The sequence below is a fragment of the Phytophthora cinnamomi genome, assembly GCF_018691715.1.
Source record: "Phytophthora cinnamomi strain GKB4 chromosome Unknown Contig41, whole genome shotgun sequence".
Taxonomy (NCBI): Eukaryota; Oomycota; class Peronosporomycetes; order Peronosporales; family Peronosporaceae; genus Phytophthora; species Phytophthora cinnamomi.
This window is the reverse complement of record NW_027150974.1, coordinates 400255-421733: the sequence shown is the minus strand read 5'-3', so window position 1 is coordinate 421733 and position 21479 is coordinate 400255. Positions and strand designations below refer to the sequence as shown.

General features: G+C 54.1%; 4 protein-coding genes across 4 annotated transcripts; 3 read left to right on the top strand and 1 right to left on the bottom strand.

The window, feature by feature from the left end:
* Nucleotides 1–1097: 1097 nt before the first annotated feature.
* IUM83_17472 (reverse transcriptase) lies at nucleotides 1098–14622 on the top strand (the record flags this gene model as incomplete). Its single annotated transcript, XM_067942422.1, has 2 exons — nucleotides 1098–1553; nucleotides 14215–14622. The coding sequence occupies 2 exons, from the start codon at nucleotides 1098–1100 to the stop codon at nucleotides 14620–14622; spliced, it is 864 nt and encodes a 287-aa protein (XP_067791226.1).
* A 952-nt stretch (nucleotides 14623–15574) lies between these two features.
* IUM83_17471 (Oxygen-dependent choline dehydrogenase) lies at nucleotides 15575–16441 on the top strand (the record flags this gene model as incomplete). Its single annotated transcript, XM_067942421.1, has 3 exons — nucleotides 15575–15910; nucleotides 15961–15982; nucleotides 16056–16441. 3 exons carry the CDS (start codon nucleotides 15575–15577, stop codon nucleotides 16439–16441), a joined length of 744 nt encoding a protein of 247 aa, XP_067791227.1.
* Nucleotides 16442–18749: 2308 nt separating this feature from the next.
* On the top strand, nucleotides 18750–19682 carry IUM83_17470 (uncharacterized protein; the record flags this gene model as incomplete). Its single annotated transcript, XM_067942420.1, has 2 exons — nucleotides 18750–19293; nucleotides 19357–19682. The coding sequence occupies 2 exons, from the start codon at nucleotides 18750–18752 to the stop codon at nucleotides 19680–19682; spliced, it is 870 nt and encodes a 289-aa protein (XP_067791240.1).
* Nucleotides 19683–19926: 244 nt separating this feature from the next.
* On the bottom strand, nucleotides 19927–21354 carry IUM83_17469 (uncharacterized protein; the record flags this gene model as incomplete). The annotated part of the gene is made up of 1 exon (XM_067942419.1): nucleotides 19927–21354. The coding sequence occupies one exon, from the start codon at nucleotides 21352–21354 to the stop codon at nucleotides 19927–19929; it is 1428 nt and encodes a 475-aa protein (XP_067791145.1).
* Nucleotides 21355–21479: the final 125 nt, after the last annotated feature.

Sequence of the window (21479 nt, the reverse complement as noted above, 5' to 3'; positions counted from 1 at the left end):
TCCGACGTTCTGTGTCAAGAAGCCACAGGGCGGATGGCGCATCGTTCATGCCTACAACAAGCTGAACGATGCGACGGTACCGGCGCAGACGCCGATACCACGAAAAGATGTTATCATCGATTCGATGGCCGGGAGCACCGTTTACAGTGCTCTCGACTTGCGAGATGGATTTTATCAAATCCTAATGCGTGAGAGCGATATCCCTCTCACGGCAGTGAGCACGCCAAGCGGCATGCTCTGGGAATGGCTAGTAATGCCACAGGGGCTTAAGAATGCCCTGCGACTTTCAACAGGTGCGTGACGCACTTGTTGCGCTCGGTGCGCGACTTCGCACCGAGCTACTTCGATGATGTATTCATCCACAGCCGGGCTGTGGACGGAAAGACCGACGTAGAGATGCACAGGGTGCATCTCCGGAAGCTTCGCGAGCTTATGCGAAAGCATAAGCTCTACGCGAACCTGAAGAAGTGTATCTTCGGGGCGAGCGAGATACCCGTCCTCGGGTGTCTCGTAGGGAAGAATGGTGTTCGCCCTGACCCGGAAAAGGTCAGAGTGATCAATGAATGGCCAACGCCTTCAAGTGTCAAGGAACTGAGGCAGTTCCTTGGCTTGGCCACGTACTTGTGCAAGTACGTGGAGGATTATGCGGGCAAGATCCGCCCGCTGTGTGGAATTGGACATCCGATTGCCAAAAGGCATTCGATGCAGTCAAGCGGGGCTTGACTGAGGCGCCGATCTTGGCAGTGGCTGACCAAGATCGCCCATTTCACGTAGTGTGTGACGCATCCGATTTCGCGATCGGATGCGCGTTGATGCAGCACGATCACGAGGGCCGTGATCGTGTCGTCTATTACCAGTCGCGTCAGCTGAAAGCAGCTGAGCGTAATTATCCGGTGCATGACAAGGAACTCCTTGCCATGAAGTATGCACTCGCAAAGTTCCGAGTGTACTTGCTTGGGAGTAGACCATTTGTGGTCTACACCGACCATGCTTCACTGCGCACCGCAGTGAAGTCGCCACACATTTCACAAAGAATGGCGAGATGGCTCTCATTCTTTGCGGAGTATAACTTCCGGGTCGAATACAAACCCGGAAGATTGAACGTGGTGGCCGACGCGTTATCACGTCGGCCGGACTATGCAGAAGCTGTTGACGTCAATGCCATTGACGCCATGCGATCGAGCAAACCCACATCATCTCTGTTGGATGACGTGAAGGCCGCGTACGCGCACGACGCGGACGAGAAGCTCGTGCTGGCCTATGGCACAGCGCCTTCTGACAAGTCCCGTCAGAAGCTGCCCAAGCACCTTCGAGCGCGTGCACACCGCTTTCGTGTGCACGACGGACTGCTACTCTACAACGCAGTCGACGACAACGCGGATCGCGTTGTCGTGCCAAATGACCATGACCTGCGACTCAGGATCATGTACGAGTATCATGATGCCCCGACTGCGGGACATCTCGGACGTGAGAAGACTTACGTCCTTCTCATGCGCGACTTCTACTGGCACCACCAGTATAAGTGGGTGCGCAAGTACATCCGTGCTTGCGAGGTATGCCAACGCGTGAAGCCTGCGCCATTCGCGCAGGCTCCACTGCAATCACTACCGACTCCGTCGGAGTGTTGGAAGTCCATGTCTTTGGACTTCATCTTTGGTCTTCCCCGGATAGCGGAGGGAACACCGGTGTTGTGGTCTTTGTAGACCGTTTCAGCAAGATGGTACATCTTGCTGCGGTGCCAACAGAGGTGACCGCGAAGCAGACGGCCCGTCTGCTCGTCGACATGGTGTTCAAACACCATGGCATGCCGTCCGACATCGTGTCGGACCGAGACCCGCGCTTCACAGCGCACCTGTGGCAAGAAGTGTTTACACTTCTTGGGAGCCAACTTTCCATGTCGACTGCGGATCATCCGCAGACGGACGGTCAAACCGAGCGCGTGAATCGCGTGCTCGTCGATATGTTGAAGAGCTACGCTCACTCGTTCCAATACTGGAGCGAGTGCTTATCGATGGCAGAGTTTGCCATCAATAACTCAGTGCATGCCTCGACCGGGCATACACCGTTCTACGTGAATGCCATGCGGCATCCACGTCTACCGAGTTTACTCGGAGTGATGGCTCCCACTTTAAGTGGGGAGGATCTACGACTGCAATACAGCAACCGCAGAAACCGCTGACACTTGCACAGTGTCAGCTGCAACAATGGACAAACCACATGAGTCTGCGCAGGGCGCAGACTCCCTAACAACATGGCCAACGACCACGGGTCTGCGCAGGGCGCAGACACCGCAAAGAACCACGCAGAGGCCGGGACTCTAGCGGAGAGCGAGCTGAATGACTTCAGCTCGGATGCAATCAGTTTCCTCACCAAAAGACAAGCCGTGATTCGGTTTGTCCAAGACACTATAGCAGCTTCTGTTGATCAACAGAAGCTGAACGCAGACAATGCGGGCAGAGGCAACACAAATGAATTTAAAGTTGGTTCATTAGTTTTGTTAGCTACACAAAACCTGCCTAGACATGCAGTTTCGGATTTCGGAGCAAACAAGCTTGCTCCGCGCTTCATCGGGCCGTTCACTGTGTTGGCACGGCACGGCAACGCATACACGCTAGACATACCGTCTATCATGCGCCTCCATCCGACCTTTTACGTCGGACGGCTGAAGCCATACCGGCAGCACGAGCCATCTAGCTCGGCTGACCCGAAGCCTCGGCAGGAGCCGAGGCAGAAGCGGAGGACTTGGCCTCGGCGACGAGCAACCTCTCCTCCAGCGCGCGGACGCGCTGGAGCAACCCTTCATCTGGGTCCCCAGCTCGACCTGGATATTCGAGGCGGTCTGCGAGACCGCCGCGACTTAGGCCTTCTGGTTCGCCAGCTCCTGTTTCAGGGCGGCGAACTCAGCGCCCTACAGACGCTCCACGACGGTCACCCGGTCGTGGAGAGGCGCATACTGATCAGCCCGGGCTGATCATACCCGGGCGTGTTCCCACCCCGCCACCGCCGATCCGTGATGCCCGCGGCTCAACCCGCTGGATTGTTGAGCGGATTGTTGACCATAGTATCCCGAAACAAACCCTCAAGGGGCTCGTTTTCGTATTCGTTGGAGAGGATTTCCTCCCCATCGAGATACATGGGAGCCGCGGAACGTCTTGCTGGAGGACGTTCCGGAAATGGTGAGGGCGTACGAAGAGCAGTACGCGCTGGCGCAGCGGAGTAACACGAGCGCTGCGATCATCGCTAGCGCCCGAACCCTCACGTGCTAAGAAATTAGCACGGAGCTCTTTGAGACTCTCGGGCACACGGAACGACGTGTACCCGTTCAGGTCGCAGTCGCTCAAGCGGACCGCGCCTGGAAAGCACTTCGTGCACTGAAAGCCCTCGGGCACAGCGCACGGCACATTTGCCTCCTCAGCAGCAACATGAAGTTGCTCCAGCTTTCCACGCTTCGAGTACGTCTCGAAGCGATCACGCTGCTTAATCCGATCACGGTAAGCACTCGGCCTCTTGTTGAAGTTCTCAACAAAGGCGTTCCAGCTTTGACAAAGTGCCTGCCATTCGGGCACTTTGCTGCGAGAAGAGGTCTTCTTGCTTTGAAACCATCGGAGCTCATGAAAGAGTCCGATGTAGTAATCGCGCCTTTGATGCGTTTCCGCATCAAAGTGCAGCTCGGCAACCACAGCGTCATCTTTGATGGCGCTGCAGCGGCTACCGAGCAAAATCTCGGACGCGGACGGCATCCATGATGACATTTTGAAGCGCTGCAATTACTTAGGTTAATTATATTTGAATACACAAATATAAGTTAACTTAGACAAGACTCCAAGTAGCTAGTTTAAGGTAAAATGAGAACTGTATTGCTTGTAAATTGATCTTCCTCTAAAATCTGCTAAAAACTGTTTATCATCTATGAAAGGGTTGACAGCGGCTGGCTGTCAGAGCCCCGCTAATATGCATGTCTCTGATTGGTAGAAAGATGCTGCTTTCTACCAATAGGATCTTTGGGTATGTGTGGACCACTCACTGTGGTGGTCCACTTCAATGTATCCATCGGTGTGTCTTACACCAATGTGAGGAAGTATCCAAAACGTTTAACAGATAACCTATCTGTTAAATTCACAAGTGGCTTGCAGCCACTTGTACGTGTAACCCCGTTACACCATCCCCCCCCTAAGGTTAGACGCGCGGGGTCCCCGCACGTCAATCTTTTGGAATTGACCATTCGTCAATTCTCCGCGTTTGGAGAAGAAACCCGCGCTCATTCAACGATGAGCGCGCCTCAGAAGAAGTCCGCAAAGTCGGTGGGGAGTCATCTCTCCATCGACGACTACTTCGAACGCCAGAAGGCGAAGTACGGCGACGTCGTCGACTTCGACGACGACGATGAAGACATGGAGGGCGAGGAGGACTCGCCCTCAAAGCGTAAAGACTCAGTGTCGAGCGAATCGCTCGACCCTCACGCCAAGAACGTTCGCCCGCGTGAAGGGGACGAATCGGACGCTTCGAGTTCGAAGCGTTCGCGTACTGAGTGATACCCCACTCGCTTCAGCTGGGGCTCTCAGTACTCCGCGCGCTGCGCCTGTAGCGCGTGATGTCAAAGCTCAAGGCTCTCCGCGCGCTGCTCCTGCAGCGCGCGATCCATGGATGCCGTCGGCGTCCGAGATCGCGGACCGGTTTGGGAACTCGGTACCTCCGAATGAGGTGCCGCTGTACGTATGCAGCGCCATCAAAGATGACGCTGTGGCTGCCGAGCTGCACTTTGATGCGGAAACGCATCAAAGGCGCGATTACTACATCGGACTCTTTCATGAGCTCCGATGGTTTCAAAGCAAGAAGACCTCTTCTCGCAGCAAAGTGCCCGAATGGCAGGCACTTTGTCAAAGCTGGAACGCCTTTGTTGAGAACTTCAACAAGAGGCCGAGTGCTTACCGTGATCGGATTAAGCAAGCGCGTGATCGCTTCGAGACGTACTCGAAGCGTGGAAAGCTGGAGCAACTTCATGTTGCTGCTGAGGAGGCAAATGTGCCGTGCGCTGTGCCCGAGGGCTTTCAGTGCACGAAGTGCTTTCCAGGCGCGGTCCGCTTGAGCGACCGCGACCTGAACGGGTACACGTCGTTCCGTGTGCCCGAGAGTCTCAAAGAGCTCCGTGCTAATTTCTTAGCACGTGAGGGTTCGAGCGCTAGCGATGATCGCAGCGCTCGTGTTACTTCCGCTGCGCCAGCGCGTACTGCTCTTCGTACGCCCTCACCATTTCCGGAACGTCCTCCAGCAAGACGTTCCGCGGCTCCCATGTATCTCGATGGGGAGGAAATCCTCTCCAACGAATACGAAAACGAGCCCCTTGAGGGTTCGTTTTCGGGATACTATGGTCAACAATCCGCTCAACAATCCAGCGGGTTGAGCCGCGGGCGTCACGGATCGGCGGTGGCGGGGGTGGGAACACGCCCCGGGTATGATCAGCCCCGGGCTGATCAGTATGCGCCTCTCCACGACCGGGTGACCGTCGTGGAGCGTCTGCAGGGCGCTGAGTTCGCCGCCCTGAAACAGGAGCTGGCGAACCAGAAGGCCCAAGTCGCGGCGGTCTCGCAGACCGCCTCGAATATCCAGGTCGAGCTGGGGACCCAGATGAAGGGGTTGCTCCAGCGCGTCCGCGCGCTGGAGGAGAGGTTGCTCGTCGCCGAGGCCAAGTCCTCCGCTTCTGCCTCGGCTCCTGCCGAGGCTTCGGGTCAGCCGAGCTAGATGGCTCGTGCTGCCGGTATGGCTTCAGCCGTCCGACGTAAAAGGTCGGATGGAGGCGCATGATAGACGGTATGTCTAGCGTGTATGCGTTGCCGTGCCGTGCCAACACAGTGAACGGCCCGATGAAGCGCGGAGCAAGCTTGCTTGCTCCGAAATCCGAAACTGCATGTCTAGGCAGGTTTTGTGTAGCTAACAAAACTAATGAACCAACTTTAAATTCATTTGTGTTGCCTCTGCCCGCATTGTCTGCGTTCAGCTTCTGTTGATCAACAGAAGCTGCTATAGTGTCTTGGACAAACCGAATCACGGCTTGTCTTTTGGTGAGGAAACTGATTGCATCCGAGCTGAAGTCATTCAGCTCGCTCTCCGCTAGAGGCCCGGCCTCTGCGTGGTTCTTTGCGGTGTCTGCGCCCTGCGCAGACCCGTGGTCGTTGGCCATGTTGTTGGGGGAGTCTGCGCCCTGCGCAGACTCATGTGGTTTGTCCATTGTTGCAGCTGACAACTGTGCAAGTGTCAGCGGTTTTCTGCGGCTGCTGTATTGCAGTCGTAGATCCTCCCCCACTTAAAGTGGGAGCCATCACTCCGAGTAAACTCGGTAGACGTGGATGCCGCATGGCATTCACGTAGAACGGTGTATGCCCGGTCGAGGCATGCACTGAGTTATTGATGGCAAACTCTGCCATCGATAAGCACTCGCTCCAGTATTGGAACGAGTGAGCGTAGCTCTTCAACATATCGACGAGCACGCGATTCACGCGCTCGGTTTGACCGTCCGTCTGCGGATGATCCGCAGTCGACATGGAAAGCTGGCTCCCAAGAAGTGTAAACACTTCTTGCCACAGGTGCGCTGTGAAGCGCGGGTCTCTGTCCGACACGATGTCGGACGGCATGCCATGGTGTTTGAACACCATGTCGACGAGCAGACGGGCCGTCTGCTTCGCGGTCACCTCTGCTGGCACCGCAGCAAGATGTACCATCTTGCTGAAACGGTCTACAAAGACCACAACACCGGTGTTCCCTCCGCTATCCGGGGAAGACCAAAGATGAAGTCCAAAGACATGGACTTCCAACACTCCGACGGAGTCGGTAGTGATTGCAGTGGAGCCTGCGCGAATGGCGCAGGCTTCACGCGTTGGCATACCTCGCAAGCACGGATGTACTTGCGCACCCACTTATACTGGTGGTGCCAGTAGAAGTCGCGCGTGAGAAGGACGTAAGTCTTCTCACGTCCGAGATGTCCCGCAGTCGGGGCATCATGATACTCGTACATGATCCTGAGTCGCAGGTCATGGTCATTTGGCACGACAACGCGATCCGCGTTGTCGTCGACTGCGTTGTAGAGTAGCAGTCCGTCGTGCACACGAAAGCGGTGTGCACGCGCTCGAAGGTGCTTGGGCAGCTTCTGACGGGACTTGTCAGAAGGCGCTGTGCCATAGGCCAGCAAGAGCTTCGCGTCCGCGTCGTGCGCGTACGCGGCCTTCACGTCATCCAACAGAGATGATGTGGGTTTGCTCGATCGCATGGCGTCAATGGCATTGACGTCAACAGCTTCTGCATAGTCCGGCCGACGTGATAACGCGTCGGCCACCACGTTCAATCTTCCGGGTTTGTATTCGACCCGGAAGTTATACTCCGCAAAGAATGAGAGCCATCTCGCCATTCTTTGTGAAATGTGTGGCGACTTCACTGCGGTGCGCAGTGAAGCATGGTCGGTGTAGACCACAAATGGTCTACTCCCAAGCAAGTACACTCGGAACTTTGCGAGTGCATACTTCATGGCAAGGAGTTCCTTGTCATGCACCGGATAATTACGCTCAGCTGCCTTCAGCTGACGCGATTGGTAGACGACACGATCACGGCCCTCGTGATCGTGCTGCATAACGCGCATCCGATCGCGAAATCGGATGCGTCACACACTACGTGAAATGGGCGATCTTGGTCAGCCACTGCCAAGATCGGCGCCTCAGTCAAGCCCCGCTTGACTGCATCGAATGCCTTTTGGCAATCGGGTGTCCAATTCCACACAGCTTCTTTCTTAAGAAGCTGTGACAGCGGGCGGATCTTGCCCGCATAATCCTCCACGTACTTGCACAAGTACGTGGCCAAGGAACTGCCTCAGTTCCTTGACACTTGAAGGCGTTGGCCATTCATTGATCACTCTGACCTTTTCCGGGTCAGGGCGAACACCATTCTTCCCTACGAGACACCCGAGGACGGGTATCTCGCTCGCCCCGAAGATACACTTCTTCAGGTTCGCGTAGAGCTTATGCTTTCGCATAAGCTCAAGTAGCTTCCGGAGATGCACCCTGTGCATCTCTACGTCGTCTTCCATCCACAGCCCGGCTGTGGATGAATACATCATCGAAGTAGCTCGGTGCGAAGTCGCGCACCGAGCGCAACAAGTGCGTCACGCACCTGTTGAAAGTCGCAGGGGCATTCTTAAGCCCCTGTGGCATTACTAGCCATTCCCAGAGCATGCCGCTTGGCGTGCTCACTGCCGTGAGAGGGATATCGCTCTCACGCATTAGGATTTGATAAAATCCATCTCGCAAGTCGAGAGCACTGTAAACGGTGCTCCCGGCCATCGAATCGATGATAACATCTTTTCGTGGTATCGGCGTCTGCGCCGGTACCGTCGCATCGTTCAGCTTGTTGTAGGCATGAACGATGCGCCATCCGCCCTGTGGCTTCTTGACACAGAACGTCGGAGCACTGTGCGGGGACTTTGATTCCCGCACTTGTCCTGCTTTACGACGACTTTCAAAGAAGTCGTCGATCGCTTTTACTTGCTCTCGCGGCAGTGGCCACTGCCGCGTGACACAGTACTTCGTGCCCGGCACGAGATCAATCTCGTGCTGAATGCCCTTATCCTGCGGAAGCTCCGCAGGAATCTCTTCCGGGAGTACGTCTTTGTACTCCCTCAACAATTCGTAATAGGGACTCGACTTCAGCGAGTCCCAACCTTGTTCCTCGAAGCGCTCTCGCTTCGTCTTCGCACTGAGAGTGTCTTCACTCTCAGTGGTACTTCCCATGAAGAGCTGCCTCAGCTCTTCGCTCTCGCTCGCCGTTCTTTCGCTGTCCGAAAGAACGCAGACTTGCTCGATGCGTCCATCGTGCAAGTCACGCGTGAAGCGCTTCCAGCTCATGGCTGGAAGCGAAGTCAACTCCGACGCCGTCGTCGGAGGACTAGCGAGTTCCATGTCACGATACTGGAATCCAGTATCGGTGCGCGTCAAGACGCTTAGCGTCTTGACATTCGGCGTCACCGCCGCAGTCTGCCCAGCAGACTGCTCTTGTTGCGTCTCGGTCCCGGACCGAGACTTGCGCAGCGTTTTCCGCTTGCGCCGTCTTCTTGTTGTGCGGAGCCCGGCTCCGCACAGTTGTTCTTCTGGTCCAGGCCCGGCCGTGGACTGTCGTTCGCCGGCGGACCCTGTCCGCGGGCGCGCGGTATCAAGCCCGGCTTGACCGCATTTTCCTTCGTGCAGCCCGGCTGCACGGTAATGTGTCCCTTCGCCGGCAGACCCTGTCTGCGGGCGCGCGATATCAAGCCCGGCTTGATCGCATGGCGCTTCGTCGTGCAGCCCGGCTGCACGACAGCATGCAAATTGCGTCAGTGCGGTACGTTTGCAACCGTCCGCACTGTTTGCAGCGTCAACTCCCGGAGTTGACACGCCTTCGTCACCTCGACGCCATTCATTGGCGGAGCCCCTCATGACCGAGGGTGCGTCGGCTCCCGGAGCCGACGCGTCGTTGTCGACCTGACCGCTTCGGGTCAGGGACTGTCCCTTACACGCTTGAACGTGGGTGTTGGTTCCCGGAACCAACACATCTTTTTCTTCCGACGTCGGCAGCATTGCCGACGTGGGTCTCACTTGTGCGCGCCCTCGCGCACTTCTTGGGGCACTCCGGGACAGCAGCATAAAGCGCTGTCTCGACTGGTGAGCCGCGCGCACCTGCTGGTGCGCGCGCTGCGGTAACAGGGCCATCGCTCTCTGTTCCGCTGTCGCGTCCGAAGCGCACGAGCGTGCGCTTCTTCCAGTCTATCACCGGATCATGCCGTGCAAGCCACGGCATGCCCATTACTACGTCGAATTTATCGTCCAGGTCCAGGACGATAAAGTGTTCGACAAACACTCGTTGTTTGTACGAGAAGCGCACGTTCACGACGCGCTTCTCGGTCTTCACGATGGCACCTGTTGCCAGTCGTACCTCCAGAAGACTTCGAGGTGTATCTACCTCCTCGAAGTCAAGTCTCGGCAGGCTTCGTAGTCGAACAAAGTTGTTCGACGCGCCTGAATCTACCAAAGCTCGAAGAGAGTCATTCGCTCTCTTCGAGTAAACCTCAAGATGACTAGGTTCGGCCTGTCATCTTGTTTCTTGCAGTGAGAGCTGGTCTCACTGGGGGCTGCAGTCCTCAGTGTCGCGTGCCCGATGTCGGCACGCGCGACTGCATTACCAGTAGGGCGCCCCGCGCCTACTGGATGTTCGCGTTTTTTGTTGGTCCGCGGCGATGCCTAGCATCGCCACGACGGCCACCTCCAGGGGGCATGGGAGCTGTGCACTCCCGTGCAAAGTGACCGATCCTTCCGCAACGGAAGCATCGCACGTTACCTCCCTGCTGCTGGTAACCAGCAGTTGTTACATTCGAGAGGTCCATTGGTTCTGGACCTCCCGGCCTCGCTACCGGGCGCGGTTGCGGCCTCGGTACGTTCACATGTAGTTTAGCCTGCCGCAGGCTAAACTCTTCTTGCATGGCAAGAGTAATCGCAGCTTCGAGAGTACTCGGGTACTCTCGGAAGAGATAGGTCTTCACAGGCCCATCTCTAAGCCCCTTCATGAACGTGACGACCTTGGTCGCCTCGTCAATTGGGTTAGTCACGATATTTGATACCAAATATCGTGCGCGCTGCGCGTAAGCATGGACGTCATGCTTACCCTGCTGAAGGTCGAGGAACTCCGCCCTCGACCGGAACTCGTTTTGCGGGGGCTCAAACGCTTGTTTGAGCTCCTCTTTGAACACTTCGTACGTGCTGAAGCACATAGGATCGGAGAGTCAGCGTCCATACGCCCAACTCCTTGCGCGTCCGCCAAGGCAGGACATGGCGAACGCGACCTTCGACAGCGGGTCGACGATGCGTCGAGCCGCTATGGCTGTGTTGAGTTCGACAAGCCATCGGAGGAGAGGCTCGCCCTCTCTTCCCACGTAATTGCTTACGCTCAACTTTAATGGTTGAGCACGCGGTGTCGTCCCTGACGACGCCGTCACTGAGGAAGCAGCGTCACGCTGCTCCTTCATGATGAACCCCAGAGCAACACCATGTTGCTCCGTCGGCGATAGCGTACGCAGCATTGTAGCTATCGCCGCTTCTCCAATGACTGTTGACAGTCGTTGGAGGGCCTCCCACTCTGGGTCAGACAGGTGGGGGCAGTCAGCGCGTGCAACATGCGTTGCAGGCGTGTTGGAGCTCTCCATGGGCACCTCCGTGCTCATGTGGTTCTCGGCTCCGCGTTCGTACACCGCGTACGAACGTCAAGCAGTCGGTCGTTGGACGGACTACAAAGTGCTACCAGGTGTAGTGGGTCTAACTTGACTCACTACTTTAGCTTACACGTTGCGCAACGTGTATGAGGAAGCGTAAGTACTTAGTAATTACTTAGGTTAATTATATTTGAATACACAAATATAAGTTAACTTAGACAAGACTCCAAGTAGCTAGTTTAAGGTAAAATGAGAACTGAATTGCTTGTAAATTGATCTTCCTCTAAAATCTGCTAAAAACTGTTTATCATCTATGAAAGGGTTGACAGCGGCTGGCTGTCAGAGCCCCGCTAATATGCATGTCTCTGATTGGTAGAAAGATGCTGCTTTCTACCAATAGGATCTTTGGGTATGTGTGGACCACTCACTGTGGTGGTCCACTTCAATGTATCCATCGGTGTGTCTTACACCAATGTGAGGAAGTATCCAAAACGTTTAACAGATAACCTATCTGTTAAATTCACAAGTGGCTTGCAGCCACTTGTACGTGTAACCCCGTTACACTTTATCCCGTTCTTCTACAATCTACACATCTGAAAAAAACAGTGTCAGTAACTCATACCTAGCGTTGTGAAATTGAAAAGCAAGCCATACCTTTGTGTCTCGCAATCAACGTCTCCGCTTGTCTCCCTTCTGCCTTGCGCTGCCTCGCTCGCGTCGTGTTGTCACTGCTGGTGGCGAGGGGACCCCCCTTCCGTCGCCCGCGGACGCCCAAGCACGCGCGCGCCGCCCCCGCACGTCTGCTGCCTTGCGCTGTTCCGCTCCTTTTGCTTTTTGGCTGGTGCGATGTCGGATTCACGGGCAACGACCGTCCTCAATTCTTGTCGAGGTTTTGTCTAATAAAAAAATATTGTATTTTAGCCAATCATGTGCGTGTCGGCCGTGTCGGCCGGTGTCTGCCCGCGTACGCTATGGTATAGTGCCAAGACGCAGTACAGTGCGACTCCCCGTTTTCGCCGAGGGTGGACCATAATAGAAACGAGAGGGTAATAAACTATGCCATGGACATTAAAATGATTTGCTATTTGATACTGTATTTCACTTAATCCGGGCCTTATAAATGAAGCCTGTGCGGCACCAGCAGTTGCGAATAGTTCATCGGAGATCTTTTAAAGCCCTCAGAGCAACACTTCATTGCGGAGAAGAGATCCACAGTCTTATACATGTTGGCGCTAAGACAAAGTTCGTGTTTCTGAGTTAGTGTCAGCGTACTGTACCAGGAGGGGCGACGCAACATTTTTACGACACAGAAATGTTTAATGAGAGCAGGGGTATGAAAAGGTCTATGCACCCGAGTTTAAGTCAATCTCGGAGAACGTGTCATCCCTCCCTTGATACAGGGAAAACCGTGGTAATCCCGGACCCGGTGGCAGCGGAGCAGCGGTGGTTCGGGTCGGTGAAGGGAGGTGTGATTTTGAAATCTGCTGGGTTGCCAGCATGTCTTACGCGGCAACGTCGACGACGAACAACGTTGGGGAGAACATGGGGTTGCTAACAGGATTGCACGCCTGTTACAGATACAAGTGGGTGCCACTTCACGTGGTGGGGGATAGCACGCTAATTTTACATCAACAGCAGAAACGACGACCTCCGAAGGTTAAACATCTTATCCAAGTCGAAGGGTTGCGGATCAACTTGCGGTGCTCACTTGGCAGCACCATTTACGCTCTTACAACAAAATGGCCGATACGCTAGCCAACTTAGCGATGGACACACGACGTAGTATGCAATGCACACCCAATCGAGTCATCGGCTCCACCTCGCTTTGGAAGGATATTCACTCCTTTGCTGCTAGTGACGTAGGTCACTGGCTGGAGCGCAATAGTGATGAGAACTCTTCGGGGTTCGGAGCTTCCACACCTTAATGGCCGGGGGCGGCACTGAGTGTACCAACTCAGGGCATCGCAGTAGGGAGCTTGGTTAGAGACGAGCTCCGACTAGGTCATAGATGTCGTTAGCCAAGACGTTAAGTGACATCAATGTACCTCAATGACAAAAACAAATTGATACAGGGAAAACCTTGAAAACGGAGATGTGCACGCCACTTGAGCAATCCAGTCCTATCCCAAAAGCTATCATCCGAGTGCCTCCGAATGTGCGGAGTATTATTTCTAACAGTTTATTAGAGGTCAGCAGCCGCGAAAACGGGGGGGGGGGGGGGGGTCGCACTGTAGTCGCGAATCTCTCACATCATTTCATATCCGTGGGACCGAAAATCAAAGTTCATACCTGTTGTAGTACACAGTATGCTGCTGAAGCAGCCCCCTAGGCTAGTAGCGGCATTCAGCCGCTGTCTTCCATTTCGACAGCTACCTAAATTCGAAACGAAACGAAAAAAAATAGGGAAAAAAGTGTGTGACATTAGTGTCACTTAAACCAACGACTACCGATGGCCTTGACGACAGACATCAAATGCTGGGATACTTGTCGAGACCTTGGTTTCGACGAGGAGATTGCAATTATATAAAGATTGTGTCCGTGCAACTGGCATCTTCCTCACCGAAAATCGACCCTGAAATATTGGCGACTAGAGGGTTCAGCGCTAACTGTTTCGTTTTCATGTAGACAAGAGATTTCTAGTTCGGCAATAACGAAATTCTAGATGCAAATGCATGACTACACACGACAGTTTCCTGTCGACGATGGCTAATGAAGTGCTCCCTTCCTAGCACGACAATATCCCCTTGAGGGACATCAAAAGCCAAAACTGCCCGACACTCGATGTTTTCAGAGGAGTTAGAGCCCTCTCTCACTTCTCATATTCGCGCTCTGCCCAAGAAAACCAACCCATGTTCGCTGGATTTGCACTCTCGGCCGTCGTCACATTCGCAACATTCACTTCGCGGGTTAACGCCCATGGATACCTCGAAGAGCCCTCACCCACCTGGGTCGACATCCCCAATCCTGGATGGATCGTCAACATCGACAACTACTAGGACATCGGCTCGGGGGGAGACCAGTGCGGACTCTTCAAGACCATGGCCGAGGAAAAGAACGCGAGCGTGAAAGACGTCGTGCTCGAAATGGTCAACGACGACAGCAAGAAGTGCGGCAACACGCCCGCGGACGGCACCATCCCGTCCAATGGAATGGTCAAATGGTTGGGCAACGGCGGCGGCGGATTCACACACGTCGGTCCGTGTGAGATTTACCTCGACGACACCATGATGCTGCACGGCGACAACTACGAGGACGAGTACCCCGGTGGCGACGTCGGGACGACTGTGACTTCGGACATGCCCGTGGACTACTCGTCGTGCAATGGAGACTGCACGCTGACGATCTACTGGTTGGCATTTCAGAACGAGCAGTGGCAGGTCTATAGTAAGTTGTGTGTAGTGTGAATTCTCGTGTCAGGTACATATTTTCTCATTTATTCTCCGTTTTGTTGTTGCAGTTAAGTGCGTCCCCCTATCCGAAAGTAGTTCGACGACCACTGCGGATGGAACGAGCGGTTCATCAGCCCCGACGGGGGCTTTGGAGGCTTCATCAACGGAGGCTGAAGCAGATGCAACGGAGGCTCCAGCGACTGCATCTGCATCCACTGAATCTTCATTGACAGGTACGCAGCCGACTGAAACTCCTACCATCACAACCGCTGCGCAGTCAACAACGATACACGCTCCATCGACTGCAACACCCACAACAGTAACGTGTAACGCTGCAAGCCATCGTCTGCGCAAGAAATCGACGGAGACTTAAGTGCTTCACTTTCGCACAGCTCTGGCAGCGATTTGAGGAGGCATTTGCGGACGCAGTTAAATGGAGTCTAATGGATTGATGATGAAGATTATGTCAGTGCTCTTCTGCGTCAATTTAGCAATTTGATGCTTCTGGCTTCTGGATTTCAATGGTGCGGTCGTCGCTTTACAAAGCCATCAACATTTTCCTTTGTCACCTCGCATGACCTGCGATGGTGGCATTCGTACAGGGTCAGGTACAACACTTCATTTTGTCTGCCGAAAGACGAACCATTATTTGCATTCTCCAGGCGGATGACAAACGCCGACACTGCCGAGTCGACCTTGCATTCGTACGCGCAGCCATCCGGGGCTGACAGCTTCAACGTTGGTTGTTCCATTCTGCAGGCGTATCACAAATTGCAGAATGAATCGGGTAGTTTGAGTGCCGATTACTCTTCAGGGAATTTCCATTTGCATTGTTGTTCGAAATCGATCGACTGAGAAAGATTAAAACAACATTGCCTACCAAAGCTAAGAAATATGCTTGGAGATCCACTTTTCGTCAAAACTTACGCAGGAGAATGTGTTGCAACAGTTGGTGTTCCGAAAAGGCATGCATCCCGGAAGAAAGAGTTACTGGGACATCGGGTCTGGTGGCGATCAATGCGGTGCGTTCAAGAAAATGGTCGAAGAGAAAGGTATTAGTGTGAAGGACGTCGTCCTGGACATGGCTAAAGACAAGAAATGTGGCGTAACGTTGGCCGATACCAGCCCCCAGCCTGTTCCTAGCGACGGGAAGGTCAAATGGCTGGGCAACGGTGGTGGAGGTTTTACTCATGTGGGCCCATGTGAGGTCTACATTGACGACAAGATGGTAGCGCATGGAGACAGCTGCGAAGACGAGTTTAAGGGCGAAGACGTCGGATCTACTCAGACTTCGGATATTCCTGTGCTTGCAACGGAAAGTGCACCCTGACCATCTATTGGTTGGCGTTCCAGAACGAGCAGTGGCAGGCCTACAGTACGTCGCTATTACTCGTTTGCCTATGACCTTGCTTAAACTCTGAAGTTTTGTTATTTGATGTGTTCTACAGTCAACTGTGTGCCTATGCAGGGAAACGGTTCATCGACCAGTACGCAGACTGTGGGCTCCTCCAATACCGAGCACAACTCACAACCCACTGAAGCTTCATCGACGGGCAACCAAGGCACCAACGAAAGTCAAGACAGCAAATACAACGAAGAAGCCCAGAACGGCCAGAACAGCAAAGAGGGTGGAAAGAACCAAGACAACAACAAAAGTCAAGACAACCAAGGCAGCGAGGAAGCCCAGAACAGTCAGGGCAACAAAGAGCGCGGAGACAATCAGGGCAACCGAAGTAACCAAGATCCTGCTGCGACGACCCAGTCATCCCCCTCGACCGAGATCGACACGAAGTGCAAGGCCCCGGCTCGTCGTCTTCGCAAGAAATTGGCGTGACTCGACGTCTGAGACACGAGTGCAAGAAGATGTAGGACGGATGTCCATGTGCATGTAGTATCGTTTTGGACAGATTTGACGCAAACTTAATGAAAGCCTGTGGATGGCGATATCTGTTTCCCTCCATTTTAATTTCTCGAACTGGAGTCAACCAACGGTACTAAGGCAGCAACCATTTGTCAAGAATGGCTTATTAACTCCCGAACGATTTTTTAAAATGCAAAATCATTTCAAGGGCTCGGCTTCGCACGTCGAATTCGGATCCCTCGTAGTCGACAAACTTCAACGAAGATGTCTGGACTCGTTGAGACACTGGGACGAAACGCGGATCGTCGAACAAATTGTCGATACGCGTACCTGGAAAAATAGCTGTCATAGGTAGCTAGCGAGTTCATTAATGTAGTTACCAGTAATCATCTTTCTTCTGCGTCTAGGTAACATACGTGTACGAAAACGCATCACTTCTGTAAACTAAAAAAACAATACAGAGATCATCGGACCCCTGAATGGCATCCTCCATAGTAATTTGACCAAAAATCTCTGTCGGGAACGGTAGAAGAAGATGAATGGTCGATTACCGATTATTGATCTTCTCAATTTGCTAAGCAGTAGTGCTATCTTCTTGTGGGTTATTCGATCAGTGTCTGGAATACGATGCCTGTCCGATGGGTGAGGTGTAGCTGAACATGACGACTCGGAATATATCGTGGTTTCTTCGTTGGAACTCTCCGAAGAAACTGGATGTTGCCAAATTTTTGAGAATGCTTGTGAAGTTCTTTTGTTTCGACTTGTCGGTGTGTCTAAGCAGCCGACGGTAGTGAGCTCCGAATGTTGTGTACATCGCGGCAAGGGTGGTACATAATGAGTGGTTCAGGGTCGATTTCCTTGAAACAGAGTCGGTTTCGTTCCTTCCAGCGGTGGTGGAGGGCAATGCACCTGATCATATTTCATATAATCGCAGCTTGTTGGTTATTCCATCGTGGCACTACTTGCAGCTTGTGGGGCGACACAAAATTTGTCCAGGTAAGGGGGGCTTCAAAGAAGCGGCACCAGTCTTTCCACAGTTCTTCTGTCGGGAACGGTAGAGAATGTGCATGCCAATCACATACACATACAAAACACTGTAAGGAGCGTAAAACACACTAAAAACTAAAAAAGTACCCAAAAGCATATGAAGTTTACAAAAACCAATTGTAGTGATCCAGAATTACTCACTGTAAATGTGCAAGGTTTCCTGCTGGCTTTTGCGCTGCCGTTTCAATCCGTCGCGGTCTGTAACACTTCCCTCCATTAGCTGATATACTGAGGTACAGTATGCAAACTGTATGCAAACTGTATGCAACTTGCAAATTGTTGGTTGTCGGAACATGCATATAATATAATACAGTACTAGTGCACAATTTCTTAACAGTTTGAGCCAGGGTGGTCGAGCTTGGAAAGGTTTGCACGATTACGATTGAAAGCTGGCACTGCAGCATGAGGCACTTTCAATCAAATAAATACAATGCACTGTACTGCACGGTATGGAGCGAGGGGGCACGTACACAGACAAGCACCACGACAGCAGTCTCTGTAGAGAGATTTAAGCCACCAGAACCCACACACCAGGCTTGAGGCTTGCTCTGGTGGGGATGCCTGTGGCTATCCGACCCATTTCGGGACCGGGTACTGATACCCCTCATTACACTACGGGGCATTTTTCGGCACTTGGGGCCTCCAGCCCACCCAACTATCCTACACCGGGGTGCGGGTTGGCAGGGCCGGACCACTCCACGGAGTGGCTGCTCGTCCAAGATACCAGTATTGCCTATCTCCGGCCTCCGTGGAAAGTCCCGCACTCGGCGGGGATCGATCCCGGTACCTCCCGGTCTCCGCGTCAGGGTTTGACCACTGGCCCACGGGGATCGGTTCAGCAGTCTCTGTAGAGTAAACGGCGTAGACACTTTACGCGCTTGTGGACTCCGTCCCACAGTCCTGGTGGCGACTTGGACCTCACCAAGAATCGTCCTCCTCGACAGATGAAAAAGCTACAAATCCAGGCATTGCTCTCGTTCCGAGAAGCCAGCAGGGCAGTATCATGAATAACGAAAACTTGATTACCGTGCATTAGATTATGGTATTATACAGTGTACTCTGTCGCCTGGTTGTTGAGCTTTTCGCTGTCAGGGGGGATGCTAGGGCTCCTGGGACTTAGACAGCGTGCGGACAGCGTAAAGGCACCGAATAATGGCCGCAGGCTGCAAGGATTATTCATTCTCTTACTTTTCGATTTGACGTCTTCTCGGAGCCGATCGACTCAACAAGCTCGATGTTTGCCGGAATCGCAGTGACATCCGCGGTTGCGCTTGCAGCACTCACCTCTCGTGCCGACGCCCACGGATACCTCGAAGAGCCCAAACCAACTTGGGCTAACGGCCAAGCGAACCCTGGGTGGGTGGTTTTGATCGATAACTATTGGGACATTGGGTCGGGAGGTGACCAATGTGGCAAATTCAAGACCATGGCGAAGCAAAAAGGTGTGAGCGTCAAAGATGTCGTCCTGGATATGGTTGGGGAGGACAAAAAGTGCGGCAACACTTTAGCCAACGCCAGCCCGCAGCCCGTTCCTACTGACGGAAAAGCCAAGTGGTTGGGCAATGGCGGCGGAGGTTTCACCCACGTCGGACCCTGTGAGATTTACCTCGATGATAAGATGGTGCTTCACGGCGACAACTGCGAGGACGAGTACAAGGGTGGAGGTGTGGGATCGACTGTGACGTCGGATATGCCTGTGGACTATTCGTCGTGCAACGGAGATTGCACGCTGACGTTCTACTGGCTGGCATTCCAGAACGCCCAGTGGCAGGCTTACAGTAAGTTCGCCGATTCCCCCACACCATCATGGATTCTTACGTATTTTGTGTGACTTTGTGTAGTCAATTGCGTGCCTCTAAAGGGAAGTGGCTCATCGACCCAGGACCAGACAACCGAAGGCTCGACGACTCAAACTGAGTCGTCTTCGAACTCTGCCAAAACAACTGAAGCTCCGTCGACGGATAAGCAATCCACCGAATCTTCCTCGACGGGCAATCAGGAGACGCGAGAAACCCAAGCTCCTGTTGCAACGACGCAAGCGACCCAAGCACCGTCGGCGTCGACACAAACCGAAGCTCCCTCAACCGAGATCGACACGAAGTGCAAGGCCCCGGCTCGTCGTCTTCGTAAGAAAACGGCGGCTTTGAGCCTCGACGTTGCGTTGTAGGTGTAGATAATGAGCACGATGCATCAGGTTGTCGTGAACGTACTGCACGTGTATTGACGTTTAATAAACAATGAATGGAATCAGCGGGAAGTGTTTCAACACGTTACTGCCGACTGGAAAATAATAGTACTTACTAAAAACATGCGGATGGAATGTCATCCTCCCCAGACATTCACAACCGTGGAGCCTTCAGCGAATAGTTAGTTTATTTGGTATGACGCTTTGATGAGTCATACCTACGAATCTAAGGCGTAGTCTTGAATGCGTAGCACGAGTCCAGTACCGAGAGCACGTCCATTCGAATTCCCAGGTAGAACATGCGTCTGCGAAGCAGGTGCGGTGCGAAATTGGTCGGCAGCGGGGTCGCACCAAATCCTATAAGACACTCCATGGGGAACTCGCCGTCGTAGCTGGTGGCGGTTCCTCCGTTCGGTCGACGGTTTTGACGCGGGGTCACTTGTGTCGGAGTGGGGTTGTACAGCACATTTGCAGACGCCTTGCCTCGGTTGTGAAGCCCCTCTGGGAAGGGATCCAGTAGCGCCTTGCCATTAACATATAGCAGCTCAGGCGTGTCGTCCTGCACGGGCATAAAGTGCGCCAAGCTGCCGCACAAAGAGTCCGGGTGGTTCTTCATGTCTTGATTCCGCGACGACTCAATAACACTGGGCCCCCAGGGCGAGAAGAAGTATTCTTGCTTGGCCAGTGCGTACGCGATCCACGTGGTCTCCTTGTCCCCATAGGAGAACTCCTTCTCAAATCGCTGCACGGTGATGAGCCAGAACATGACGGCCATGGCCCGGCCCGCCCTCGACTTGTCCACCACCACGAGCGACGAGTCCATTTCGTGCGACGCCTCCCGCCTGTACGCGTAGCTGCGCTCCAGGTAGTCCGGGATCTGCACACCGGGGCTCAACCCGAACGCGGTGTAGTTGAACTCGTGCAGCAGCGTCTTCAGGTACGACGAGTTGTTGACGTCCTGGTTGAACCACTCGTTGCTGTGCAGCACCCTGTCGTAGAAGAAGGTCGTGCCCGTGCGCCGGTAGCCCTCGGTGTTGCGCACCACCGCCGGGTCCTTCAGGAACACATCGTCCACGTCCATGAGCAGCACCTCGACGATGTCGGTGTGGTACAGTGCCAGGGGCTTGAGCCACCAGCTGCGGAACTGCTCGGCCTTGTCCCGCTTCAACACTTGGCGGTCCACCAGGTCCGAGCACACGTCCACCACCTCCACCCGGTCGTCCGCGGCCAACAGCATCGCGCGGTTCTCGGCCGACATCTCGTCCGGGAAGCAGTGGTACACCTGCACCAGCTCGTGGTTGCCCAGGCAGCGCAGCTCGCGGATGAGCGACAGCCCCATGGGCACCGCAGCGTTGTGCATGCACATGACGACGCCCTTCTGGCGCGACACGGTCGCGTCGAACTGCGTGACGGCGGTGCGCTGTCTGCGCTGGTGCACGCCGGAGGTGGCCCAGTGCCGCGAGGGGCTCAGGCTCAGGGCGCTGAGGCCCGCGGAGAGGAACGTGGTGGACAGCAACGCAGCACAGCACAGCGCGAACAGCAGCAGAGTCGAGTTCACTGCGCGGTTGTGACTGCGGGTCAAGGGGGAGGTGACGGCTGCCAGGAGGTTGGAGAGCACGCCGCCCCGTCGGCGATTCCTGCGGCTGCCCAGCATATCTAACTCCTCGCTGACGTACGTGTCAATTCCGGGACTGGTTCAGACTTTCCGAGGTCTTGACGACGGGATGAGAGGCCGCCATACGAAAAGCAAGAACATGGACGGGATCTGGGTTTTAGAGG